The 27,517-nt window shown below is 43.1% G+C and overlaps 2 protein-coding genes across 7 annotated transcripts; both read left to right on the plus strand.

The window, feature by feature from the left end:
• The first annotated feature begins 2,704 nt into the window (after window positions 1–2,704).
• Window positions 2,705–13,115, plus strand: si:cabz01007807.1 (serine/arginine repetitive matrix protein 1). 5 transcript variants are annotated; one of them, XM_053416523.1, is made up of 33 exons: window positions 2,705–2,802; window positions 2,920–2,967; window positions 3,358–3,423; window positions 3,574–3,630; window positions 3,792–3,845; window positions 4,525–4,578; window positions 4,669–5,682; window positions 5,836–5,955; window positions 6,046–6,126; window positions 6,250–6,312; window positions 6,408–6,467; window positions 6,595–6,630; window positions 6,712–6,774; window positions 6,860–6,910; window positions 6,993–7,061; window positions 7,293–7,361; window positions 7,459–7,566; window positions 8,046–8,102; window positions 8,206–8,271; window positions 8,619–8,672; window positions 8,794–8,853; window positions 9,391–9,462; window positions 9,547–9,597; window positions 9,678–9,779; window positions 9,852–9,971; window positions 10,063–10,158; window positions 10,243–10,287; window positions 10,390–10,524; window positions 10,760–10,828; window positions 10,921–10,960; window positions 11,052–11,109; window positions 11,238–11,562; window positions 11,927–13,115. In XM_053416523.1, the coding sequence occupies exons 1-33, from the start codon at window positions 2,785–2,787 to the stop codon at window positions 12,329–12,331; spliced, it is 3,786 nt and encodes a 1,261-aa protein (XP_053272498.1). In that variant the 5' UTR covers window positions 2,705–2,784; the 3' UTR covers window positions 12,332–13,115. The 5 variants fall into 5 exon arrangements, with proteins under 5 accessions (XP_053272498.1, XP_053272502.1, XP_053272499.1 ...); XM_053416527.1 differs by having other exon boundaries at window positions 10,390–10,464; XM_053416524.1 differs by having other exon boundaries at window positions 9,855–9,971.
• A 730-nt stretch (window positions 13,116–13,845) lies between these two features.
• Window positions 13,846–24,056, plus strand: apold1b (apolipoprotein L domain containing 1b). 2 transcript variants are annotated; one of them, XM_053416144.1, is made up of 23 exons: window positions 13,846–14,136; window positions 14,940–15,013; window positions 15,100–15,165; window positions 15,290–15,334; window positions 15,472–15,528; window positions 15,629–15,694; window positions 16,341–16,403; window positions 16,475–16,528; window positions 16,778–16,837; window positions 18,074–18,145; window positions 18,218–18,280; window positions 18,359–18,430; window positions 19,184–19,243; window positions 19,340–19,396; window positions 19,541–19,612; window positions 19,984–20,061; window positions 20,166–20,219; window positions 20,456–20,491; window positions 21,929–22,006; window positions 22,094–22,133; window positions 22,215–22,260; window positions 22,710–23,124; window positions 23,315–24,056. In XM_053416144.1, the coding sequence occupies exons 1-23, from the start codon at window positions 13,995–13,997 to the stop codon at window positions 23,792–23,794; spliced, it is 2,250 nt and encodes a 749-aa protein (XP_053272119.1). In that variant the 5' UTR covers window positions 13,846–13,994; the 3' UTR covers window positions 23,795–24,056. The 2 variants fall into 2 exon arrangements, with proteins under 2 accessions (XP_053272119.1, XP_053272120.1); XM_053416145.1 differs by having other exon boundaries at window positions 13,846–14,009.
• Window positions 24,057–27,517: the final 3,461 nt, after the last annotated feature.

The following is a 27,517-nucleotide window of genomic DNA, read 5'->3' on the forward strand; positions in this document are numbered from 1 at the left end:
GCAGTACCAGACGTGGCCAGATGGGATACCTCCGAACAAGCCCAGCTAGCCTACTTGAGTTCAGGTGCGATGTGAGGGGAACGTACGTTAGCTCCGTCAGAGAGAGGCTTTATTCAACCAGTAGGGTCGGAGAGATGAGGGTGTGTGTTTGTGTTTGTGTAAGAATGTAAATGTGAAGTGTGTGTGTTCAGTAGGCACAGTTCACGCAGAAGAGAAAAGGTCTTTTAGAGAATAGAGACGATTTTTTTAGGCCAAGGCAAAATGTCCCAACATCGATATCTTGGCTGTTACACACTAAAAAATAAATTTGTCAGTAACTAAATGTCGTCATCAGAAACTACTTTTTACAGCGTCTGAAAAAGGCCGACATTCCCCTCGATGTTATCGGCCAATCAAAATGTCGCTGGGGCTCTAATAGAAAAGAGAATTGATCTGTTTTGAGACCAACACAACATCCTGTGACTTTCCTGTTATTGACAATGAAGCAGCGCGTCCACTGCCTTCACACTCGGGAGACAAGACACAGAAATGATGTCCCATTCTTTTTCTGTTGTGTGAACCGATCTGGAAAAGCCAATGTACTGCCAAAAGGGAAAAAATCCCCAAAATACTGAGTAAACTCGAGTGGCAGAAAAAGCCGTGAGACAAAATCAATTCCATGATCCTTCTAGTTGCAGACATTTCCCCACGAAGCTTCTCACTGCCCTGTTTCCAAACACGAGAATCCTCCGAGCAAATGTGCTTCTTTTAAACTTCCGTGCACGATGTCTTTGTTCTATTATCTTGTGAAGAAGCAGAATCATTGTTATGAGTTCGTTGTTTTTGTCTTTTTTATTAAAAACCTGTTTGATGAAGCAGAGCCATGATCTCGATGAAGACTCAGATTTGTGCTCGGGACAAATTGAAGATGACGAGTGACACCAACCACGTGGTGAAGATCCTTTTCCGATCTCCGTGTTCTCATCCCCGTCCAGAGGGATGAGATGTAGAATGTAAATCCCCCCCCCCCCCCCCCCCCCCCCCCCAACACCCACACCGACAGAAAAACTCCAACAATTGGGCACGGAAACTTTTACCAAACCAGTGACGACGGGTGGAGCAGAGATGTGAAATTGCCAAATGAAGGAGCGGTGCTTCTTCTGCCGGGTGGAGCCGGGCTGTGTGATGGTCAGCGCTCGTCCATCTTGTCTTTGTTCATCTCTCGATTTTGACTTTGATCACAGTTTTCTTTCCTCCGTGTTGGAATCCATTTCTCTGTGAAGTGTTAGTTCACCGTCCCGATGTGCTCACAAGTTAGTGTGTGATAGTTCTTGTGTAACTTTTTTAGCATTAGCACTGATAAGGGAGAATAATATAATTAACGGTAAAAAATAATGTAAAGAGAATACAATCAAATTTTAATTGTGTGGCTAATTTTTATGTGTAACACAATAAACATCCTGAAAAAGTCAAACGTAAATATTAATAAAAGATGAAGAGAAATATCCTGTGTCCTGTTTTGATTCATCTCAAGGGTCGATATAGAGAAATAATTATTTTGGTTTTGGAATATATATAACTTCTTGAATCTGATGTAAAAAAGGAAACATCTGTAGTAGCACTGACATTTTTGTACTTACGAGGCAGACTTTATTAATTTCTTGCTCCATGATTACGGTACAACATACAATAAAGAATATGAATTTCCACCATTACCCACTGTATCCTCCTGATAGCAGCTACTGGTCTGTAACTGGGCCACAGTTTGAAAGTGGATTCCAGTTCCAGGTTCAGTTTCTATTTAACTTCTGACAGAAGATCCTGTGACCTGACTCTCACACGTGACCTGTAAGACTCCAGAGTGAACACATACGTGAAGTGGGCGTGGTGTAACAACAGACACGTGACAGAGACACTTCACATTTATCTCTTAGATTAGAGTTCATTATGCGCCTGATCCATGTGCGCGCGTGTGTGCGCGTGAACCACTCCGCCCGGTCGAGCTGGGTGAGAACAACCGGTCTGGGCACATTATATACATGCGGACGTGAAGGAAACCACCTGTCCATCACATGCAGTTAGCAGAGACCGGAAACGAGTGTGTTTTCAAAACAATAGTGAAAATGCAGAAATTAAGAGATAAAAAAAGTACATTTGAAGGATGATGATGTAAAATGTGACTGAATACAGAGTTAAAAAAAATACTAAATAAACGTGACGTGTGATTATAATGTGTATTTTAAAGTGTCATTAAGCATAATGATAAGTGTAATATTAGAACAATATTAATAAATGAAAAATCATTCAGAGAGAGAGAGATACACAGATGGAAAGACAGATAGATAGATAGATAGATAGACAGACAGACAGATAGATAGATAGATATACAGACAGATAGATAGATAGATAGATAGATAGATAGATGGACAGACAGACAGACAGACAGACAGATAGATAGATAGATAGATATACAGACAGACAGATAGATAGATAGATAGATAGATGGATGGATAGACAGATATATATATAGACAGACAGATAGATAGATAGATAGATAGATAGATAGATAGATAGATAGATAGATAGATAGATTGATAGATAGACAGACAGACAGACAGATAGATACTTCTCTGGTTGACACAGTTAAAGATCTTGAGCTGATCCTGAAGCCCCAGTCGCTGCTGAGCTTTTATTTTGAAAAGCCGCCGGTGCGCCTCAGGTGAGTCGAACCCGCAGATGATGATTTGACGCAGTCGAGGACTGAGACCCATGACTCTGATCTGATACCGAGAAGCAGCTGGAGCCATGAGGGGAGACGCGGCGGTGAGTTGGACCGCGGGACTCGAACCCTCGTGGCTGAGGAAGCTGTGATTTCACCTGTTGTCCCTGAGCGAAATGTGAAAGTTGTGTTTCCTCCTCTTTCACACGCGTGTTTCTCAGGAGAACGTCGCAGCGGAGACAGAAGGAGCATCTGCGGAAACACAACCTGTGAGTGACTGGTGGGAGGTGAACTCATGATGGGAGATGAACCATATTTAACACGTTCTCCTCCAACACGCCTGTAGACCAGCAGCTGGTTCCCTGTCAGCTGATCTGAGGCTGGAATGTGCTTCACCTCCATCAGCTGGGGTCAGGGTTGGGGTCAGGGTTGGGGTCAGGGTCACGATGGAGGTCGTCACATGAAGTTTGGCTCTGTGGTGTTCTGGGTTTTCTGGGTTTTCTGTGTTTTCTTACTCACTTAGCTTGTGACCTAAATTGAAAACGTCTGGTCGATATACTAATCTGTAGCTTTCCCAGAGTCTCAGTAACTGGTTTCTTACGGCCCAGTGGGATTTGATCTGTATGACAAAGAGATTTTTCTGTTTGTTTTCTTTGCAGAGAGTTGTGACGTTACGACAGATGCTGAAGAAAGCTTCTCAGAACCCGTTCCTCCCCCAGTACACGGTGAGCGGCTTCACACTCACAACAATCCGCCCTTTCCTCCCCCCCCCACCCCCTTGATCCCCACTGGGCCGGCACTGAAGCCTCGTCTTCTCCAGTCTGGAGATGAAGGTGGACAAAGTGGTGATGGTTCAATTCTCTCTCTCTCCTCAGACTCTCGTTTCATCGCCCTCGGACTCCGGTGGATCGTCTGTGAACGAGCCTCAGAAGGTGTGTGATGACCTGTGTGTGTGTTGTCGAGTGTATTTCTAAGACACTCCCAGTTGTGTTGTGTTTGTTTGAGCCGCGACAGCAGGATTCGATTCTCCAGTTGAGTCGTGAGTGTTGTCAGGTTTTTGTTTCATAAACATGTTTTTGTGTTGTTGACGCAGGACGAGGAGCCGGCTCACGTGACGGACTCGAACCACCGGCACCACACGGTACAGGTGAGGCTCAGCATGAAAGACACGTGGTTCAGCTCCTAAACCATTGACACCAGTTACACACGTGAACTGGGTCAGTGTTAAGACCCAGGCTGAGTTTTATCAAGTCAGATCCTCCTCTTCCTCACAACGGCTTGAAGAGGAAGGACAATCCTCCTCTTCCTCCCGCAGCACGAGTTAAACCTGCAGCGTTTCTTTCTCTGATCAACAAAACATCACGTGATTCAGGAAGTTCTGAATCCTTGTCAACGTGTTTGTGTCCAAACAGCCCGACTGGGCCAGGTCCTCGTCAGCAGGTGAAACAACAACAACAACAACAACAACAACAACAACAATTCAGCTTCAGCTTCATAATGACTCTTACTCCAGTTTCCTCAAATAGATTAAAGTTATGATCCGATTGTTTGACAGTAAGTTATTTATAGTGTTAGGTTTTACCAGTCTGTGAGAAACAGTTGTCTCTTTATTTTGACAAGGGCCAAAACCTACATTTCCAGATTCCTCTGGAAGGTTTGCTGTGCACGCTGCACATTTCTGCTGAGTCATGCTGTTATTCTTACACTACGCAGAACAGGAAGTATTTCGTTAAAGTCTGTCGTTTGTCTCAGATGTTGCTGACCTCATTCCACTGTCTGTCTAACACCTCCTCCTCCTCTTCTGTCTGTCCCCTCCTCCTCATCAGAATGGAGTCCATGTGGACCCGACCAGGAGGAACCCGTTCTATTCATATTACCTGGTGCGTACTTTAAAGAGGCGTCTGTTGTAAAACCACATGAGACTTGAACCTTCTGAGCGAATCCCTGACGTCCATGTGTTCTACCCTCAGGAGTCGGGCAGCAAAGGTCACGTGATGGAGAACGTGGAGAGGGAAGTGAACCTGAACAGCATCTTCGTCCCTCCACCTGAATTCCAGAGCTCACCTCTGGATCTTCAGCCCGAGCTTCACGGAGAGGAACCTCAGAACGACCTGTTCCCGACCTCCGCTCCGAGCCGGGGAGAGAACCTGCCGAACACGTCGACCCGACAGGAATCTGCCGATGGTCCTCATCACGATGAAACCTTAAACTCACCGGACTTATTCAACGTGAACCCGCAAACACAGAACGTCTCCAGAGCCTCGGAGGGGGGGGGCTGTCTCCAGGCTGCTGAAGGAGCAGCTCGAGCTGAGGAGAAGAACCTCTTTGAGAAGCCCCCTCACATCTTTGTGGATCCTTTCAAATCACCTCCTCACAAAGAGGAGGATCTGCTCCAGTCTTCACAGCCCAGAGCCGGGAATCCGTTTCATACTGGTTCCACAGACTGGGCAGATTTGGTTCCTCCTCAAAGTGGAGAAGTTTTCCACACGAGCCACAAACCAGATCCCTCAACCAAACACTTTGACCCGTTCAACTCCTCGCACAAGGAGAACCGGGACGTGTTCTCATCCACAAACACGTTTGACCCGTTCTCAAGCCCAGTCGAAAGGAATTTGTTCCAAGACGTCTCCAGTCTGGACGACCCGTTCGGAACAACGCCTTCAAAACAAGGGGACCCTTTCCAGGAGGTCTCCAATGGGACTCCAGACCTCTTCAGTCCACTTCCCTCCAGCAGCAGCACCGGGTTCTCTCCACAGCCGCTCAGCAGCACATCAGAGATGAAGCCGGACATGCTGTCCTCTCCGGATCTCTTCAGGGCGCCGCCATCGGACTCTCTTCCAGCCAACCAACCAGCTTCCTCCAGCAGGTCACATGACATCGTGCTGACCACGCCTCAGGGAACCAAACATTCGGTTCTTCATCCGACTCCCTTCAGTCAGGCCCGGGGTCTGTCCCCCGGTCCGGCTCCTGCTGAGATCACTCGGGTACGTAAGAGGTTCAACATGTAGACAGATAAACAAACCTGTGTTAATACTCCCACACTGGACTTTAACTGGGAGTCTGTAGATCCCACTGGGTCACATGATCCGTTCTGATTCATTTGACGTTTTATTTCTTCTTCACGATTCAACTTGCAGCATCAGAGCTTCAAACGTCCACCGAAGCCACTCCCCCGAACTCGACCGCAGAGGAGAGAGAATCCACAGATCCCAGAACTGCCACCGAAACCAGGAGGGCCACCCCCCCCTCTACAGCCGGTATGCAGAGAAGGGATTGATCTGAGTTTAGAACCTGGTCTTTGAGCTTTCTGTCCTCACTCGTCTTTGTCCCTCTTGTCTCGTGTTCAGGTCGAACCTCCTGCTCCTAAGACGTCTCCTAAACCGTCTTTCAGGAATCTGCCGTCCATCCGCCGCAAACCCAGAACTCCAGTACGTCCGTTAGATGAGAGCCAATGAGCTCGCAGCGTTTAGAATAACTCAAGTAGTCCTGTTTGGAACATGTGTAGTTATTAGCATTCGCCTCAGAAAGATCATCTTTCATCTCTTCTACAGGAAAGTCAACCAGTGAAGCCTGAGAACTACGTGGTCTACGAGGACATCCTGCTCATCGGACAGGTCCGTCTCCACAAGAGACAACAGTAGAAACACAAGACTCCATTCTGTAAACACATCTAATGTTCAGCATGAATTCTGTTCAAATCCCCAAACAGGAAAAGTGTGTGGAAGACTGGCCTGAGGACAGTCCACAGCTTAACCCTGAATTCAGACCAGTAAGAAATCACTTTAAAAGTTTATAACATGTTCCAGTTTATTACCAGTTCCTCAGTAATGGTTCTGAATGTCTTTGATGCTGATGAACGTCTCAGCTCATGAATTAAATGTTTATTTCCCTTCAAGTCTGGGAGGTTGAGACTGCGGCGAGAGTCCATGAAGGTAAGAGACGGATCCTCTCTCTAGTTCACACCGTTTGTTTTCAAGTGTAGAAAGAGAAAACATAGAAGCTTGAACTTTCAGGTGCAGATGGACCAAGATGGAGGAAGTGGTGAGGACCAGGAGGCTTCTGGAAATCCGAGCAAGGTAAAATCTGACTCACCACCCGGTGATTAAACTGGATATGTTTTCCAGAGTGTAACCTAATGTTCTGAACCAACATCTATTCCAGAAGAGGGACAAGAAGCTCCGAATGTCCCTCCTGTCCAGAAGAGGCCCGAAGGTAAGTCCTCTCCTGTGAAGCCTCAGCTCCTCTGCTCTCAGGTGCTCGTGTCCATACGATGCTTCTGCTCTTTGCTCCTCAGGAGAAGTTTCCTGAAGACATGAAAGAGGGGAGGAGCAGGACACTCTCCACCCCCCCGAGGTCCTCCAAGGTAACTGTCCAATCCAACTGTCCTCAGCATTAACACGTCCCTGCATGTGTGTTCAGAAGATGTGTTAACGTCACGATTCAATGAATTAGAAGATTGTGTTTAGTTTTATTAAGACAAACCGACAACCTGCTGCTTTTCTATTGTGGAGATGGAGTAGAAATAGAATCTGTTGAGATTCATGGAGACAGAAGAACGATGTGCTCAGATTAACAGAGAGCTTCCATCTCTCAGGACTTCTCCTCTGAAGAGCAGCAGGCTGCAGCAGAGCATGAAGATGAACTGAACGGCCTGGACTACAGAGTAGGATTCATTATTTTCCTCTGATTCTCCATATCTATGAACAGGATTAGGAAATGGAAAATGGTTTCATAATTTTTCTGTCACTTTCAATCACCAGAAGAAACCTCTGAAGAACAAAGTGACTCAGCTGCTGAGACGAGCTTCCACCAAGACCTCAGTGCGGGGGGGGAAGAGCGCAAGCGAATATTCACCTAATGACACAAAGGTTTGTCCTCTAATGTTTACTGCTTCATGTCTTCTATTTAAATGTCCATGATCTTTACCCCGTGTTCTACATGTGACTGTTTCATATCAAAAACAGAACTCAAACGTTTTCTCTGTGATTTATTTAATGAACCTTTTATTTCACGTTTCAGGATTTATTTTTTTAACTAATTTCTGTATCTCTGCTTTATCGCTCTGAGATTTCCTAAACGCTTTTAAAAAGTTTCCTTTTTCCTTATTAACTTGTAAAGCACCTTGTTAGTGTGTTTTGAAAGGTGCTATATAAGTAAAATATGGTATTATTCATATTTTGACCATCTGCAGCTCAAATTATTTGGTTTTATAACTGTTTGCATGAGGACAACTGCAGAGAGGACTATTCGTTTTTTTTATATATATATAACAGTATTAGTTTGTTATTTGTTTCTTTAGGACAAACATGAACAGTTAATATTTTTAATGCTGTGTCTCTGGTGACAGGCGGCGGTGTCGGGGGAAAGTGAAGCTGAGGACGGAGCAGACGCTCAACATGACGAGGTGAAACTGTTTACTGCTAAATAACCAACAATAAAGATTCTAATGTGTTTTTAAGCATTTAAAGGAAATTCTTTTGAATATTGTGACGTTTTTTTTTCACTAGAAGAGAAAAAACAAGATGAAAATGAAGTTTGTGCCACAAAGACGATTCACCATCTCGCTGCCGAAGGTTTCAGACTTTCACTGTTTCCACGACTTCTCTCTATATCCCTCAAGTTTACATCAAAGTGTCATGTGACAGTTTTTAATAAGAAACACTCGTCAATAAACAACAGTCGAAGCTCCAGAGTCAATCAGACTTTATTGATATTTAGTTATTTCCTAAAAACAAAGTGTGACACAAAGAGCTCGGCATGGAAACAATCCCAAACAAATACACACATACACACATTTACACACACATCTACCCACAAGCACACATACAAAATAAATAACAGACACCGGCAGAATTAATATCTAAAATACAGAAATGAAATGAAGGAAGATATAAAGAAGATGTAAACTGTGTGTGTACAGATGGACGATGAAGTGAAAGGTGCGACTGGATACACTCCACAGAAAGGATCCAAGGTAGCATCGAGCATTAGAGTGTGTGAAGTGTGTCTGTACGATGTGCGTGAGCTTTGATTGTGTTGCTGTGTGTAGTAAGTGTGTTTTCATTCTGTGACGTCTTCTCTTAACTCACTGGAAGGATCGTGTGTTTGAGGACGAAGACGAGATGAAAGACTTCGGTCCTCAAACCACGAGCAAGGTAACAAACACACAATGACTTTGATGAGTAAACTCTGTTTTTATCGATTGATACCAGACTATATGTTTTTATTCATATTCAGAACGATTTGCTAACCTATCAGTTTTTATAATTTTTTTTTATTGAATATCTTTTGTAGGGCCTCACTTTAAGAATTGAGACGACAACAAAATATAACATTTAATTGGGAAAACTTCTGTAAAAAAGAGTCATAATTTATTTTCATCAGGGATTTTGAAGAGTGAGTTATTCAGATCCATCCAGCGGCTTCCCACTGGGACCAGTGAGCAGCTCCTGGAACACAAAGACAAACAGAAACAGTGACAGAATGATATACAACAGATAGCATGTTAGGATCAGTGTATATCATGTTAGTAGTCATACCAGGATGTATATTAGTCGGCATTTACATTCTGAGAAGTTTCAGTTTGACTGTTTGTCAGAAATGGGGGAAGATGTTGTGACTTCTACGCTGCTGGCTTTTCAAAGTAAAAGCTCCTGACTTGTGTAGTAACTGGTTTGAAATGTGTTCCTCAGGGAAGTTTCACGGGCGACAGGAACTTCCAGGAAACAGATGAAGATTTCTACGGATCTGACGACTTGAAACCCGTAAGTTTCTTTTCTCTCACTTTTGTCGTTGAACCTTTTAATAACTGGTTTTCACCGATTGGGCTTTTTCCTCCTCATCAATAGAAGAAACCAGCGAAGATGAAATTCCTGCACAAGAGTCACAGAAGCTCGAAGGTCAGTGGGAATTCTTTGTCTGTAGCTGATTCTGCTGAATCGGTCTTTTCACTGATTCCTGTGATGCGGTGGTGAATCAGGAGAACGTTCTGGACGAGTCCAGTTCTCAGAGGAAGAAGAGCAGCTGGTCGGTGGAGGAGCTGGACGGGGAGGAGCTCTACGGGATGGAATACTCCAAACAGGTATTCTATAAGTACAACCAGTATTTTACCACTTTGTCATGATACTAATAAACCCTTTGTTGCTCTTATCAGAAGAAATCCAAACATAAAGGTTTGAGCCCCCTTCAACCCAAAGCTAAGACGAGCTATGATACACCCAGACCGAGTGAGGCGATGGGACGGAGCCACCGCTCACCGCAGCACGCAGCGCACGTACGCTCAACACGGGTTCGATGCCCGATAGAAACACTACGCATCGGCGTGAACTCCAGCTAAACTTTTCCTTCTGGCTCCGTCTCTGCAGGACGACTTTGCAGAGGATGAATTCACAGGGAGTCTTTCCACCAGTAGAGGAGAGATGTATTACAGTGAGCAGCATTTAGACGACACCTCCAAACCGGTAGTTTCCTCAACCTGATGAACAGTTTGATCTGCGTCTCCATTTAAAAATGAAACTGATTCTCAAAACTTGTTTTCGTAACAGAAGAAGTCCCTGAAACTCAAAGGCTTCAAAAAGCACAAGACTAAGGTTCGTCACTTTGCCTCTGATTGTGAAGACGGACGAGAGGAGCGCCGGCTAACTTCTCCTGTTTGTGTTGTTTTGTGTTGGTTTGTGTTGTTTTCTCGACAGAGCAAAGACGGGCCTCCAGAGTGGGAGGATCCATCTGGATTCACGTCGGGTGACTTCATGTCAGAGGCGGCGATGGTTCGTTCACACGTTTATGGAAAATCACATGTTCCAGAATCTTTATATTCACAGTACACGGTATAATGATTAACAAAAAGTTAAATTCAAGTCTGTTTAAGATCATAATGGGTGAAAAATCTGAATCTGTCACGTACAACAGATGAGACACTTTCCTTTAGACACGAGGCTGGAGAAGAAACATTCACACTAACAGACTGGGGAGAGAAACGTTTCAGTTTTTATGATGAATCCGTCTGAGGAAAGTGAAATATGAACAAAGTGCTGTGGGCGTGTTCTCTGGCTCCCCCTGCAGGCGGAGTGGATGGCGGCTCAGCAGGATGAACGAGCTATGGCCGGTTTTCAGGATGAAGACGAGGACGGGGTCAGTTTCCCTTTGGCAATATTTCTTTTCATATCCATCTCATTGTGTCTCCTGTGAACACGTCTGACGCTGTTTCCCTGTTCTGCTCCCAGGACACGGACAGTTTGATGGAGTGGTGGAACACCGTGGAGCGTGAGTCTCTGTCCCACTCGTTTGACCAATAGAAACGAAGGTGGAGGATCTGTCTAAGGTCACCGACCCCTGCTGCTTGTTTGTTTTTCAGAGTGGGACGAGCTGCCGTCGGACGACGAGAGCCGAGTCGTCCACGAGGACGAGTCCAGGTTTGTGCTCAGGAACCAGAGCCGGGCAGATTCACATCTACTGGTTTTCTTTAATAATAATAATGCATCATGGTGATGGGTTGTAAAGGGAGGATAACTCAGTTTGCTCCACGTGTGTTTGGTTCCAGGTCCTTCAGCGTCTTGGCGGACAAGGTCCACCGCGGCCTGCGGGTCTTCAACAAGGTCTTCACGGAGCGAGCCGAGATCCTGTGGCAGTCCATCATCCTGCTCCACGCCATCTGCGACGACATCAACGACTTCCACCGGAAAGCCAAGACCGCCGGCATCACCACCAGCGCTGTGGGGGGGGTGGCGGCCATCGCGGGTCTGGTTCTGGCGCCCTTCACCTTCGGCGCCACTCTGGTGATCACAGCGGTCGGTGTCGGGGTGGTGGCCGGAGGAGCCTCGATGGCCGCCTCGGATAACTCCAACAACATGCATGACAGGAAGAAGGTGAGTGGACACTGTGACCTCTGACCCCGGATGGGTACACGTGCAAAACGGGAAGAGGTGGTGAGATCGTGAGTTCGATACCAGAACCTAGGTTTGCACACCGAGCCGATATATAGGCCTCCGATATGACTGTTATTATATAAAGATGTAGATGTAAAACTAAATCCAAGTTCCATATATTCTTTTTATTTATAGTTATTTAAAAACTGCTGGTTAAACTGTAAAATAACAGGCCTCAATTACGTTTCTTTTTCTTTTAGATATATATGTATATCTATCGATCTATTGGTATTAACTTTTTCCAAATATCCATGGTCTAGATTTTTGATATTTAACCCAAGGATGTGACACTCCTGACCACCAGGTGGAGATAGCGCTGAAGGAGTATGAAGGTCACCTGCTGGACCTGGGGAAGATCCTCCACTTCATCGATCAGGGCCTTTACAAGCTGCGCGGCCACCCGTTCCTCCGGTCGGGCACCCAGCACTACTCGGAGGACTGGGAGACTCGCAGGGCGGTCCAGATCATCAGCCAGGTGGACTCGCCCGTGATGCGAGCCACGGAGATCACGGACGGGGCCATCGCCTCGGTGCAGGGCCTCTTCAGGGGGATGGACAAGTTCTTCGTGAAGGACTCGCGCGAGCTGAAGAAGGGCTGCAGGAGCGAGGTGGTGGAGCAGATCAAGGAGGTGGCCAACGTGCTGAACACTGCGGTGATGGAGCTCAACTCCATCAGGGAAGAGCTGCAGGATGCAACGGGAAGCGTGTGAGACTCCAGGTGGACACAGCGCTGCTAGATCAACAGCGCCCTCTCCTGGCTGAGGGAATGGTTCCACGTAGAATTATACTAACATCAGATTCTGGACTTCATCAGAAATTAAGGTAAATTCCAGTCCGATGCAATAATGTGAAGATTTTAATAATAAACGGTTTTTATTCAGCTGTGGATTCATATGTTTTAACATGTTTTCAGTTCACTGGTGAAAATAACAGGGAATCCTTGATTAGATTGTATTACGTGATTTAAAGGGTGTGGTCACAGATTTTTAAATGATTTGTCCCCTTATGCATGAGGTAAAAAATATCAAATCAATATAAACTCACAAAGATTGAATTTCTGCGACTGTATTGAGTTGTAATGTCTGTGTTTTTTGTTATTTTTGTTGAATCTACATATTGGATATCGGTGTAATGAAGCAGGTTCTTAGTGGATTCACAATTTACACATTGATTTTCTGGAATTAAACTTATTTTTCTGTTCACAAAATATAAAATGTTACAATATTCCTGTTTAATCAGGGTAATTTATCTTAAATATATAATTTTATGTCATTGCGTCATTATGTTATTGTTGTTTATGTCGGTGAGTCGAACAATATCTTTTATTTTTACAGTGCTCATGTGTTTGAGCTGTAAAGATTAGTAAAGATTTCTATCTCCGTAGATTCAGATTTGTTACGGCTCCTGAGAGGAATGTACCTGTAAATGTCTAAAGATATTTTATTTTGTCATATTCAGGTATTACACTATGTGAATAAAGAAGTTGTGAATGTGTCCCGGTTGTTTATTTGGCCTCAGGTGATAAATTCTCTTCTACTTCCTGTGTTTGTTTGTTTATTCTCAGGTTACAAACCTAATTTCAATATTTTAAACTGAGCAGACGTACTTTGGTGTTTTATTCAGAAACTTATTTCTACCACATAACAAACTTATCACGTTATAAAAGTCAACACATTAAATACAATACTACAATCCTGGTTGTAGAGCTAAATGTATAAAGGGAACTTGAAGGCTATTTCATGCAATAATGAAAATATCAAATTTTGTATGTATAGTGTAAGGTATCTGTGCCTCTAATCTTTGCTTTTTACATTTAATTGTTTTTAAATTGCAGTGGTTAACTTTAAAAAGCTTGTATCTGTGATGTCATCCGAGTTCTTTTGGAAGTTAATAAAACTTTACTCTTCAATCTTGAAGTATTTTTTTAAAGGATTTCAGATGAGATTATCTTCTCTTTGAATTGAACTATTTAATATTCTAACAATAAATGAGGAATTAATTTGTCCATCTGCTTTTTCTCATTTGACCCTGAAATATCTGAAACATCTGTAAATGTTCTTGTCCCAGTTTCTTCTTCTATATGTTTGATTTCAACTGTTTATTAAATAAAACATCTTCAGTGAGTTAAACGATGAATTAGAAAATGAAAAGTGAAACGTTTGAGAAACGAGAAGAACTTATTTACATGTAAACAACGAGTGAAGAGGCCACGCCCAGTGTCACAGCTGATGTGACTGACAGCACAGGAAGGTCAATCTACTCCCAGCTGTGTGTGTGTGTGTGTGTGTGTGTGTTTTAATGTGTGCGTGTGTTTAGTTGTGTTTGTTTGTGTGTGTGTCACCTGTTGTTGACCATGTGTGTTTCATTGTGTTTATGAAATCGGACCAGGTGAGTTTCAGCTCCGCCTCATCAGTTTCTGGTCAAACCGGTTTGACTCCGGATCCGAGGGAAGTGAAGTTGTGTCGCTGTGACCCCGTTAACATCTGTGTTGTTGTTGTTGTGAGTCCGCACGCAGGTAGGTCCCCGCTCCGCTCATTGTGTTGTTTTTGTGTAGTTTGTGTTTGTACCGGCGACTGTGTGACGTTGTTTTAGAGCGAGAAACCAGACTGCGTTCAAAATTCTGCCAATTTACAGTTTCGTTATCGTTTGCGAACTTAAACACTGAAGGAAGTTCTCAGAAACTTGTCGCCGTACATTTGGATTCAAGTTGTTGAATTCGTCTCCTTCACTTTCACCAGAAACTCACGTGTAGCGTCACGTTTTAACTTTTGTTGGTCGCTGCTTTTACAACTCTCTGCCACTAGCTGGACGCTCCGGAGCAACCACGTGACGCGTCAGTTAAAGTGCAGATCTAGCCGAAACGTGTTCGTACGAAAGACGCAGGTTCAGCCGAATCTTTCTCTAACACCCGAGTTTACACTAAATCACAAAAAAATACATCCAACGACGTCTGTAACGCTTGAAATGTGTGTAATACCTTATATTGCTAAATATTTGAACGGAGTTTGGTTCCTGGGCCAGTATGGAAAACAAGTTAGGATACCATTATACTAAAAACTTTAAATTAGGTTTAATTTAGTTTCATAAAAACGCATTGACAAAATAAAACACAGCTTTAAAACATTACTATGAAAAATCTTTAACTTTCCATCTGAACTGCTTTTATCTTAATCTGCCAACATATTGAACAGTTTAGTTTTGACTTCTCTAAAACACTATAACTCTGATCATCACTGCACTGTTCTCATAGCTGCCAGGTTATATGAATTCAAATCCTGTTTCCTCTCGTTCTCATGTAAAACTCTTCATGTATCGTAGCCATGCACATGTTCAGAAGAGAAAAAGGCTCCACAGCCCAAACGCCAGTGGTGCCACCAAGACCCAGCAAGGAGGTGTGTAATTAATACACTATATGAAATATGATGATAAGGATATTAAGTGTCTGTGCGGTTAATGGAGGCGTGTTGTGTCCGAGCAGGAGCTGGATCATCCCGTCGCTCACAGCCTGAACCCGAAGGACCCAGAGACCACCGCAGCCTCACAGGTAAATAACAACAAACAAACACTCGTGGTTTTACCTGAAGTAAACAAAATACAAACAGCTCAGATAGAATCAGGAATTTGCTTTTCGATGCGTTTTGAATGTTCCCTTTAATTTGTTGTCGTAGGAAAACAACAATGAGGTCAAACAGGACCTGAACCCAAAGACCAAGGTGAGAACAAGTCACTCTTACTGAATCTGAGATGTGCAGAGTTTCTGTGGCTTATAAAGAATATTTAAACATAATCAATCGATCTGCTGCCTTTTGGACGACGAGTGTTTATAATGAATCTGTTTCTATAAACTCAGAGGACGGGGGTGATGGGGGTGATGCAGCAGGTCAACCCCTTCAAGTCCACCTCACCGGTAAGAAGCAGATTGAGTGTTTAGTGAAGGTTCTGTGTTGTTTGATTTAACGTGTTGTTGATTTAACGTGTTGTTGATTTAACGTGTGTTCTCTGTGTAGCTTCCCTCCCGAGTCAACAAAGCTCCGTCGTCTGAGTCACTGGTATCAGAACCCGACTCCACTCAGGTGAGAGGAGGTCCCACATCGAACTCAGATCCTTTAATTTACCTTCAGGATGAAACTCCTGTTTGGTTTTAATTATCTACTGAGCTCTGATTGGCTCCTGAACTTGTTACCTCCACCAATCAGATATTTTTTTTCTTAAACAAAGGATTAATCAAGAACTACTCAACCAATCATGACATTGAACCAATCCATTTAGCTTGTTTCCTCTTGAGAGAGAGTGCGTTAGCCTCGGTGGAGCTATGTGCTCTTATAGACTTATTTATTTACATTTTCCCATTTATTTATAATCAAATATTTGTGTACACGGACTAATACTGATATTAGGGCGTAAAACGGTTCCTCAGATGTTGTCTACAAACTCTTATGGCCAAGAAATGTAACTGAGGCTTAATATTTTACAGTTTAACCATAAACTATAGTATGAATACCTATAACATAAATGCAAACAAATGTATAGAACTTGAATAAAGAAAATAAATGTACATTTTTACGTTTCATATAAACATGAAAGGTTTGTCCCTGGATACAATGCAAATAAATGCAAAGCCCCTTTCGTACACTTTGCTTATTGTCCTGTAGTTTATATGAAATATGACGTAAACATGATAGAGGGTGTAGATTCCATTTTGTAAACCTTGTCCCTCAGGGCGCCGGCGGGCTGAAGGGCGTCCTGCAGAAGGTCAACCCGTTCAGGTCCAGCTCCCAGCAGGTAACAGCAGCACCGTGTGGACGTCCCCATGAAACCATGTGACTCATTAACTCCCCTGGATTCTGTCTCAGGTTCCTCGAGCTGATTCTGCTGAGTCCCTGGAGCGAGGCCCCGAGACCAATCAGGTGGGAGAGAGATGATTGTGAAATATTATTGTGAAATATTTGATGATAGAACTCTGTATTTATGAGCAGTTATTAAGGTTGTTGAGGATATTTAAGAAATTTGATTAATACAAAAAGTTGAGAACTTGAGTTAGCAAGTTTTTGTTGGACGTGTAATTAAAGAATAGGTTGTCAGAGCAGGACAGCAACTGGCTGTTATGAAACATCTATGATGGTTATTATATTTGACCTGATGATGCTGTGTTTCAGAATCCTGGTGTGTTGAAAGGAGTCATGCACAAAGTCAACCCCTTCAAGTCTTCAGCTCAGGTACTGATTCTGTAAAATACACAAGGATATGAGATAATAACTAGAACTGCATGGGATCTTCTGATAAGTAATACTTTTATATGTGGGGGGGGGGGGGGGACTACATGGATTCACACCTATTATCATATGTGCAGGTTTCACCAAGTTAAACTCAGGATTTGTCAAGTATGAAGGAATATCAGTGTCACAGAATTACTCTTAACCATAATTGAAGATAAAGTAGCCGAGTTATTATTGATAGTAATATCCTTTTCATAGCATAATGTGCCGCTCAAAGTGCTTTTCATAAAACATAAAACATCATAACAGTTAAAAATATTGAATTGAAACCAGAAAAAATTATGATCAATTTAAAAGAGCAAATGTGACTTAAAGATGCAGCTGCAGAGATTTTGCGATAAATTAATAACAGTGATATTTTAATATAATAATCATCCTTTGCAAACAACCACAAACCAGAGCTGAAATCAGACTGTTATCTATTTAGTTTTAACATAAAATTTGAAATATGATTAACATCAACTGTTCAATAACCACAGCTGACCATGGAACTTTATTTATTTCGTGAATACTGTGTTGTTTAAACTCTTTATCTATCTATCTATCATATTCTCCATTTATATTCTCCATTTGTATTCCATGTATATTTCTAACTGTACTTCATATTTATTTACATATTCCATCTCTGCACTTTAACTGCCAGTTTTTTGCACTTCTGGTTAGATGCTAAACCGCATTTCGTTGTATATGTACTTGTACTTGGCAGTGACACAATAATCTATTCATCTAATTTAGTTGTATTTTGTCTAATCTCACAATTAAGACTTTCTATTCTATTCTGATATTTGTATTCAGTCATTACATAATGTAGAATAAGAACAAACACTATAGAGACTGTGAACCAAGTCCCAACAGTTGATGCATTATATTGTACAACTTGTGTTCTTATCAAATTAAGCTTTACCTGCAGAAATAACCATGACCCCCCCCCCCCCCCCCAATAACAGCTTCAGAAACAATTATTTTAAATATATTTATTATTTCATCTGACCAATAGAAACACATGTTCTTTTAATCCCCTTTTGTCCTTTTGTTTGCTAAAAAAACTTTTGTGTGTATAGTCAGAATTAAATATTGTACATTTCTACATTTCTGGGTTATTTTAAAGACAAGGTTTTCATGGGGGGGGGACGAGAATTCACAACAAACAACACATCACTTCTCTCTCTGCTGTAGACGCCTCACACTGATCCTCAGGTCGCCTGCACCGACCCACCAGCGCCTGGAAGAGAAGTTCAGACCAAACAGGTAAATTCTCACTGAACCGTCCAAAGCATCGAGTTCATCTTCACTCGTCCAACCGACGCTTGTGTTCTCTAGAATCCAGGGATGATTTCAGGAGTGATGCAGAAAGTGAATCCCTTCAAATCCTCACAGCCAAAGGTACCAGTTTGAGTGATTATTGATTTATAAATGATAAATGGCTGCGTAGAGTTTCTTACTTGTGTGTGATGTTTCCAGGAACCTCTTCACGGCGACCTCTCCTCCAGCAGCGGAAGCTTAACGGACACTCACAACTTACCAGAGAAACAGGTACACAACATGTGCAGTAACACACAAAGCACAACTTCTAGGTTTGTGACACAGCATCCATTTGTTTAAATCATGTAATTCACTTCTAAACGTACCATATTTCTAATGAAAGAGGGTTTTTCTTCTTCAGATTAGGGCTGATGCAATATCTTGATATTGATAATTGTAATATTCTATTGTTAAAATTACTCATCAGGTTTTTAAAGGTAATCTTCAGAATTTAATCCTCAACATGTGACTTGGTCTTTAATAAATTGGCTTCTTCCTCCATCACTGTAGGGACACATTCCCTACTGCCACCAGGTGGTAGCAAAGATAAACCTGACTGATGTATTTCAACGTTCTATCGTTCACGTCTCTGACACAACTGTCGGTCAGTTACTGGCTCTATATGAATAATATTTAAAGTTAACGTGTATTTACCTCTTGCTCCTCAGTCTCTATCTTTTGTATTCTTAGCTTTTGTTCAAATCACAAGCTTCCTTCTTTATGTACAAATGTTCACTTCGATCCAGGGATAAAAAGGTCAAAGGTCATTGTGACCTAACCCGTGAAGGAATTCTCAAGTGGAACTCTTTTGTCTCTGGAGTCTTTTGTTTGTCTCATTGAACATTTCTCAACCTTCAGGGGAATTTCCCCAGTTTCACCAGTTGTCACGTGATTAGATTCCAGAGGTCAAAGGCCACGTATGTAGCCTGAAGCTGCTCTGGTTGGAATAAGAAAACCTTCACTCTGTCCTCTGATTAACTCTAGAACCCTGGGAAGTTCAAGGGGATGATGCAGAAGGTGAACCCCTTCAAGTCCCTCACACAGGTATCAGAGTTCAGATAACGAGCTTTGTGACATTTGACGTAAACGATCAGCTTCACTTTTAAAAAGCCTAAACTGTGATCTCTCTCCGAGCTGCAGACGGAGGATGAGACCGACTCGCTGGTTCCTGCTGGACCCTCGTCCCTGAAGACTCAGGTGTGTGTTCAGATCCCAGTGCTAATGAGTCAAACGTCAGTAGCTGCAGAACTGACCTGAGAACCCCTGACCCTCGTTAGGTCTTCTCTTTCACATTTAAAGCCCGAGCTGCTCATAACTCCTCTTTCTCCCGTTTGTCCTCAGGAGCTTCGGGATCTTCACAGCGACCACTCGTCCAGCTCTGAGAGCCTGGATGACAGAACCATAGAGAGACATGTAAGACACCGACATCCTCCACCGACGCACATGTAGCCTGAATCCTGTAATAACAGTGCACTCATTGTTTCTGGTTTAACTGCCGAGCGGAGATGAGACTCTGAGGTAAAACACGCCGTCTCGCCTGAAGAATGCAAAGCATCCGACAAGGTGAAGACCTGACACCAGAAAACTAGTTCTTCTTCAGTGTTTGACGTGAGACAGGAAAAAGCCCCTTATTAAAAACTAATGAAACAAACCCGATAACGTTTAAAATCGGCAGCTTCAGAAACGTGTGGTCGAGACCTTGTCTGATGCTTCGTTGGAAACATTTTGTGAAACCGCTGCGTGTGTGAAACTGTCGTGAATAAAGAACCTCCGGTCGTTTCCAGTCTGTTTGGTACGTCGACTCCGACGCCGCCGCTGAGCTGACAACTGAGCCTGTGAGGCCGCCAAAGAAAAAAACTATGGTATGTAGCTCTGGGGTGAGGTCATATTCATATCAGCTACTGAAGTCAAATATCTCCATGCAGAGTATTAATAACACTGCTAACGAGGGCTTGGTCTTCTCCAGACTTTCAGAATAAAGAGGATTCTGCCCAGTGCTTTGTTTGGACCTGGAGCAAAGGTACTTCAGCTCTCGGTCCGGCGAGATATTATAAATATGTATTAGTTAATATCAATAGTGATAAATATCACATCCTTGTCTTCCCATGAATTAGAGTTTAAAACTACAACCTTCACTCACTGATCAATGCATACTGGAATATCGCTTTATAGCTATTGATGAAAATGTTATATCGTTTTAACATTTGTCACTATTCCTAAATGGTTCTTTATCTGTAATGTTTCTGTTATATTCAGGATTCCTCATCATCAGACTCTCAGGCCTTAACCGAGGTGAGTGGGAAACCCCGTCTAAACACACACTTTTCAAAAGTGATTTAAATTAACACATAACTACGAATTCAGATCATTTTAATGGAATTATGATAATTTTTAGTTTCAAGTTTAGTGAGGAAAATACAAACGCAATACAGGAACATTGAATTGGAAGCGAGTCCAGCTGAAGAGCAGTTTCTCTGTTTCCCGCAGAGCAAATTAAATTGGTTGCTTGTTGTTCACACATTATATTTTCACATGCAAATGTGTTTGCACAGTGTCGTTGTGTCTCTGTGCAAATAAAACCTATCAATGCCATAATCAACCCCACAGGCTCATATTTTTTATAAGGGGTGAATCATTATCCTTCCTGTGTTTGCTCGTGTCGGTTTCAGCTCAGTTGTTTACTTATTTACACACTGGAAATATTTAATTAAAATATCTGGTCAATTATTTCTCCAACACAATCATTTATTCCAATCACAAGCAGCCGGATTTTCACGTATTTCTTTATTTCCTGCTGAGCTTCGATGACACGAACAAACTCAATGAAAGGACATCATTCATTTTACAGAAAAGACTTTTCAAATAACATCTGTCTGGTTCATGAGCTCAGTCGACTTCAATCTGTTCTGTGCATCTTGTTCTTTCAGACGGAACTCAGCAGCAACACATTCTTTCAATGGCGTGTGCAGAGCTGGGGGGGGGGGGGGGGGGTGGTGTGTGTGTTTAGCTCTGAGCTAAACATGATCTGTCAAGAGTTTCAACCATCCAGGTATTTCCAGTAGTTCTACCTACACAACTGGGCCTGCTCGTGTTCCACCTCTCGTCCAGAAGGCTTCTTCTGTTCTGAGAAGTTTCAAGAACTGAAGAAGCCTTTTGGACGAGAGGTGAAACGTCTTCATATCATGTTTAGCTCAGACCTACCCCCCCCCCCCCCCCCCCCCCCCCTGCATAGATTTGTGTTGTGTGTGAGTTGTAGAACCTCTGAAGAAAGAACAGTGTTGAACTCTGACCCCTGCATGCTCCGACACACACTTCATTGTCTGCCAGGCCCGATGGAGGAACAGCTGTTATTGTGCAACACACACTTACTACACATTCCGAGGCAGGAAGCTTGTTGTGTGTGGGAAACTCCGCCTGTTTACCTCTGACCTCAGAGGCCAGCGCCTACAAACATGTCATTACACAATAGAAACATCTTTAAGTTATGTAAACTACAAGATGCAGGTTATGAGGGAACCTGAATGATTACAGGTGATGAAGAGTGGTTTAAAAAATCCCACTGATCATCCAGTGAACTGCAGCTGATAATACTTAGAGGTGTATAGAAGAGGAGCTGGGAACAGTTTGTGATTCTAATGAGTTTTGAATCCAATTAGGTGTTGATCTGCATTCTGGAAACACAGATTAGATGAAGAGCTGCTGAACGAATGTGTCTCCTCTCTGTTCCAGGAGGTCGTTGAAGTTCAGACTCTAGAAATGGCCGAGGTGCCGGTTCCAGGCGAAGGAGCAGCCGTGGACCCGCTGGACGTACGCACCTCAATGTGTCATACTCCATCATGTGAAGCTCGGAATCAGATTTAATTTACACACAGAACTGTCTCTGTTCACTTGCAGGATGAAGACGGTCTTCTGGAGTGGTGGAGAACAGTGGAAGGTAACGCTCACAGTTTGAACAGGGTTCAGTTCACCTGTAGGGATCCAGTTTGAAACTGATACTTGTTTTGCTGTGTGTCAGGCTGGGAGGAGTGGAATGCAGCAAACCAGAATGAGGAAGCTGAAGAGTAAGTAAACCTTTAGTGACGCTAAGTTCCAAGATGCTCAGATACCATTGTTCCCTTAACGCTGCTTCGTGTATGGATCTGATACCAGTGCATATAATGACTAACAGCACTTCATTATCTAGTTTGGCAGTCAAAACCAAAATCATCTCAATACTAAAGTCTTGCATCCAGTACGTCGCCACTTTACTTGAGGGACTTTTTAAATTATATTAATTAAATAAATAAACCGGAGATCACTTCTTGCTCAACACGGGGGGGGGGGGGGGAGACAAGTGATTCTCCGTGACGTAGCGTTAGCCAGGGCTAGTTGAGTAAAAGTTTCACATAGATTTATAATAATAATAAAGCTGGTATCTGAACATCTCTTATGAATGTGATAGTAGAATAACTTTCGGTCAATATTGTCCGGGAGCTGCATTCCAGTGTTAGTCTTCGTGTCCTTGCCTCAGGGTTGTGGAGGACGCAGCCGATCGTGTCTTCATGGCCGCTCGTCTCTTCGTCCGCTTCTTCAACCAGCGCGGCGCCTCCCTGCAGCAGCGCGTCCTGGAGCTCCTGGGTTTGGCCGATGCAGCCGACAGTTTTCACAAGAAAACCGTCACGGCCAGCGTCGGCGGGGGGGTGGCCAGCGTGGCCGGGTCCATCACCACCATCACCGGCCTCATCCTGGCGCCCTTCACTGCCGGGACCTCCCTCATCGTCACGGCTGTGGGCATCGGCATCGCAACCGCGGGGGGCGTGGCGTCCGCTTCGGCCAACATCACGGACACGGTTCATTCGAAGACCGACCGCAAGAAGGTGGAGAAGATGATCCAGGACTATGAGCAGGAGATGAAGGACATCAAGGAGTGTCTGGAGTTTCTGGAGGTGAGAAGAAACGGTTTTCACACACAACTTGAATATCTACTGAACCATGAGAGGTGTTGAAGTCGACTCACGGTGAAAATGTGTGTAGTGATAATACCAACATCTTTTTTTAAACATGAAGTGCTACAACTGATTCATGTGAAACGTGTTTTCATGAGGTTCAGCCCTGACGTATTGTTCCTCCTCACAGGAGGGGATGGAGACGCTGGAGGAATGGGACTTTGAGAAATTCGCTGAAACCATCTCCAAAAAACACCTGAACCAGAACGTGAAGCACGTGTTGAAGGAGGGCGGCCGAGCCGGCAAGGCTCTGGTCATCAACACAGAGAGTCTGATCGGCACGATTCAGGTCCTCAGCGTTGCCGGCAGCGCCGCCAAAGCCGCGCAGGTGATGAGCATCACCACCGGCGTCATGTCCGGCCTCTTCCTGGCGCTCGATGTCTTCTTCCTGGCGAAGGACTCCGTGGAACTGAGGAAAGGCGCTAAGACGGACTTTGCAGTAAAAATACGAGAAGTTTGCAAAGACCTGCAGGACGGACTGCTTCAGCTGAACAACATCAAGGAGCAGCTGCAGAAGACCATGGACGGGATCGAGGTGGAGGTGGAGGACGAAGAGGACGAAGAGCAGCTGAAGTCTGAGCTGAAGAAACTCCTGGAGCTCGAAGACTGAAATCCAAACCCACGTTTCAAAAACAGAGTCAAGCCAAAAATGAAGTTTAAGCAGAAAATGGCCTTGTAGTTTTTATAATAATTCCATAACTGTACCAAACCTGCCGTGTTATGACGAGGCTTTTAAAGTAGCTGCTTTGTAGGACTATATTTCAAATATTTATTTTTAAAGAAGTTAGTTTAATTATTAAACTAGAGGTTACCATATTGTCATTGTGATTATTTAATGACTGTTTCTTTGCAATTAAAGTGTTTCTAACTTATTGCTTATTGCCTCTTTTCTATCATAACGAGAGGAGACTGACACAGATGTGACAACAGCATGAAAGACAAATGAGGAATGGCGACGTTATCTGGCTTCAAATCTCCTTTTCTTAAATTCCTCTTGTCACTCCCATCTTGCACATTTCTCAAGTTTCGGAACAATCTCTGTTAAATTCATAATTTAACGTTAATTCAACATGAAACGAATGGCAGATTAAAAAAAAAAAAAAGCATCACGTACCATAATCAAAAGACAATGTAAAACTAATTTCCACGTAGAGCCTGTGCTTCTTTCTGGTTGAGGAAGTGTCGAAAGAAAAACACTGGAAAGATGTTGAGCAACAAGTCAACACAACAAACTAACGAGCAATAGATGTGATCACAAATGAGGAAGATGACAATCTGCTCTATTTTCAGATTAGTGTTTTGACGGGGTCGGGAACCCGAGCTGCTGGACATACAAAAGTATCATCCTGCTTTACTGTAAGTCCATCACATGCATCCAAACCTAGAACGTGACCCGATCAATGTAAATGTTCATGAGACGCCCTGGTTTATTATTCCCCCCCGCAGAGATGTTTTCATCTGTTGGACTCAGGGGGCGGATCCAGGACGGTTTTTCACTCTCTTGTACAATGTGAGACAGAATAATTAATCCCAAAATCCATTATATTTAGGGGAACGATATCTATGAGTCTACTGTTGGGCCTTGGCAGAGGTGTGAACTTAAAATGTCCTTTAATCTGATTATAACTTAACAGTGTGTTACAAAGTTCCTCCATGTTTATTTAGTGCTTTAAAACACGAAATAGTTACAATAGTTTGCTAAACTACAAATTAACGAAGGAATGCACAGAGCCTTCACAACAGAATGCAAGTTTTTCTTTCTTAACGTAAACAATGTGAACAATGTTGAGACACAAGCATAGTGTGAACATACTTTCCTTGTAGCCTGTAAATCTGAACCTATGCCAGCTAGCTTGTTTCTGTCATATCATCTCGATCTCTAAAAATTCCCCGACCAGTTTGATGCTAATCATACGTTGATTTTCCGTAACCTCACACCGCCAGTTTACCGAGAAGTTTCCCCTTACGTGACGCTCCGAGTTACTGTAATCAAGTAATTAGTGGACGTGATGTGTGTCGGAAGGAATCTGCTGCACTTATCGGACACATGACACATGAGTCTTTGTTCCATGATGTAGCAAAGGGTTGAACAAAGCACATCTGGATTTGGTTGCTTATTGGTGTGATTGTTTTTCTAGCGCATTACGTTTTGGAACTACTTTACCCAGTGAGCGTTTGACAAGGTGATTTTCAATAAAGTGATTTATAAAGTTCTTATGTGCGACTGAAACTACTCACAAAAAGTACCCGCTCACACAAAGACATTTCAGCATTACTTTCTTAACAGTCATCCATTCGCACACTGATGGCATGCGGGCTGGGGAAGCCCGGCATTGAACCACCGACCTAACCATTACGGAAACGACCCACTTGAACTCCTAGGCCACAGCCTGAGCCACACGTTTGTTAGCTTATGTGTAGCATAAGTAAAACATGATGAGAAGTAGATATGGATTCATGTGGCAAATGCAGATACTGCTTTCCAATGCCTTGATATATTTTATATATATATACATCTTAACACAAATACAAATATAAAGGACCTAAAAATAAACAATAGAGATAAGCCCCCATTTGTTAGTGAAATGAAGTTTTCATATGACTAATCAAACATCATTAGGGACATTGACTCATCGGCTGGTCTGTTGTAGCTCAGAATGAACTATGATGAGGTTTCTGTCGTAAGTCAGGTCAACTGTTTGATCCGGACTAAATTATCTATTTATCGTCTAAACTTGAAATACAGGAAAAGGCTCAGGATGTAAATTTTTTATAAATCATGTAATGAAATCATATGAACGTCATATAAAGTTTGCTGTACAAGTGAACACCTTGCTCGTGCTTGACAATACGGTTGTGGTGAAGAACTGTATTTACTCTTCACGAAAGTCAACAGGCGTTGGATGACGTGTGCTTCAGAATAGCTTGTCCCTGTATCTAACCTCCGTCTGTGGAATGGAGCTCCGTCTTCATGTGCTACGAACGAGTTCAGAGAAGTCTAGATTTTACTCTGAGGGCAGTTTGTGGCCCTGGTGAGCTGCTGCTGTTACACGAACACTTTCTATATCATTTAAATCAGCCTTTTTGTGCCAGTGAGAGTTGGTTTAACAAAACATTAAAGTCTGAATATAACGCAGTCCAACATTTCGTTCTCAGACAAACACATCGTTTTTGTAGTGGAGCGTTTCTTTGTGTCTCTACATGAGTTCCATCCCATGTCTGTCTGGTTGGACTCGACTGTCAGGTTTACTGATGGTTGCCAATCATACATGGGAGGAAATAGGAGAGCAAGAACAACATATGATGCCCCAGGGCTGCCAGTCAGTCAGCCTCCTACTGGGAAACTCAGCACCAAGTGGAAGAGCCGCATTTTTTGGCTTTTATATTCTTGAATCCGGCGTTATGGAAACCAAACAACACAATCAGGAAGTGCTCTGATGAATAGTCCACTGTTAAACATCGCACCTCTTCACCGAATCTCAATTTCCTGTAAAAACAGTTTACCATAAATTAATCAAAGACTGATAATTCAATGGTTATCGAAACTTCCACCAATTTCCGATAGCTGATGTAAAACTAAGTGTTATATTAAACATTCAGAAATGCCTTGCTGATGACATCTGCTATACAAACAAACTTTCCGGGAATTACAATAAGTCTGACAGAAATTTTGGTGAGGAGATGAAATATCTGCAGCTCCCCTCCATTCACTGCACGACTTGTTTCAACAGCCCACTTCCCCATCACTCACAGTCAAAGTCACTGATTTCAATTTTACTGCCTGATTGATGACTGCATGAATTACTAGTACAGGAGTTATTCAGAAACTGACCCAGCTCTCCCTCACAGGCTAGAGGGGAACACAGTGACACAGCACTGAATACAAAATGGAGTTGAACACAACAATGTGCTCAATGGCTTGTTCTTTATCACGTTCCTCTTCACTGTACGTACAGTCGTTAAAGTGCTGGAAGACAGGGAGCGGTCAAATTTGCCTTCACGGGCTGAACTGTTACCTGCAGCAGGATGTCTGAATACTGCTGCTGAACGGCATCTCCTTCCTAATGGTAGGAAGGAAACATGGGCGTTATCTCTTGGTACCTTGTTGATATGAACAACACATTCAGCAGCAGAGTTCACTGAGCAACGTGGATCTCTCCTGCTAATGGCCGAATAAAACACCTTAAAGGGATAGGGTTAGGGATAGTCCTGTCAACTAGGAAACTACACCAAGCCAACTGCACCTGTCCCAACACCGCCGGCTGTACGATGCCTCTTACACAGGCACATCAATGCCCAACCCTTAGCCTTTCGGTGTGTGCATGCATGGAGC

Source organism: Pleuronectes platessa, chromosome 23 (assembly GCF_947347685.1).
Source record: "Pleuronectes platessa chromosome 23, fPlePla1.1, whole genome shotgun sequence".
Taxonomy (NCBI): Eukaryota; Metazoa; Chordata; class Actinopteri; order Pleuronectiformes; family Pleuronectidae; genus Pleuronectes; species Pleuronectes platessa.

Excerpts from the sequence above, each read along its gene's own strand:
- si:cabz01007807.1 (XM_053416523.1), top strand. Across the intron at positions 4,579-4,668 it reads CGTTCTATTCATATTACCTG|GAGTCGGGCAGCAAAGGTCA; the intron begins GTGCGTACTTTA and ends TTCTACCCTCAG. Across the intron at positions 9,780-9,851 it reads GGATGGAATACTCCAAACAG|AAGAAATCCAAACATAAAGG; the intron begins GTATTCTATAAG and ends TGCTCTTATCAG.
- apold1b (XM_053416144.1), top strand. The coding sequence starts at position 13,995 with ATGAAATCGGACCAGGTGAGTTTCAGCTCCGCCTCATCAGTTTCTGGT. Across the intron at positions 18,146-18,217 it reads GAGAAGTTCAGACCAAACAG|AATCCAGGGATGATTTCAGG; the intron begins GTAAATTCTCAC and ends TGTGTTCTCTAG. Across the intron at positions 19,397-19,540 it reads CCTCGTCCCTGAAGACTCAG|GAGCTTCGGGATCTTCACAG; the intron begins GTGTGTGTTCAG and ends GTTTGTCCTCAG.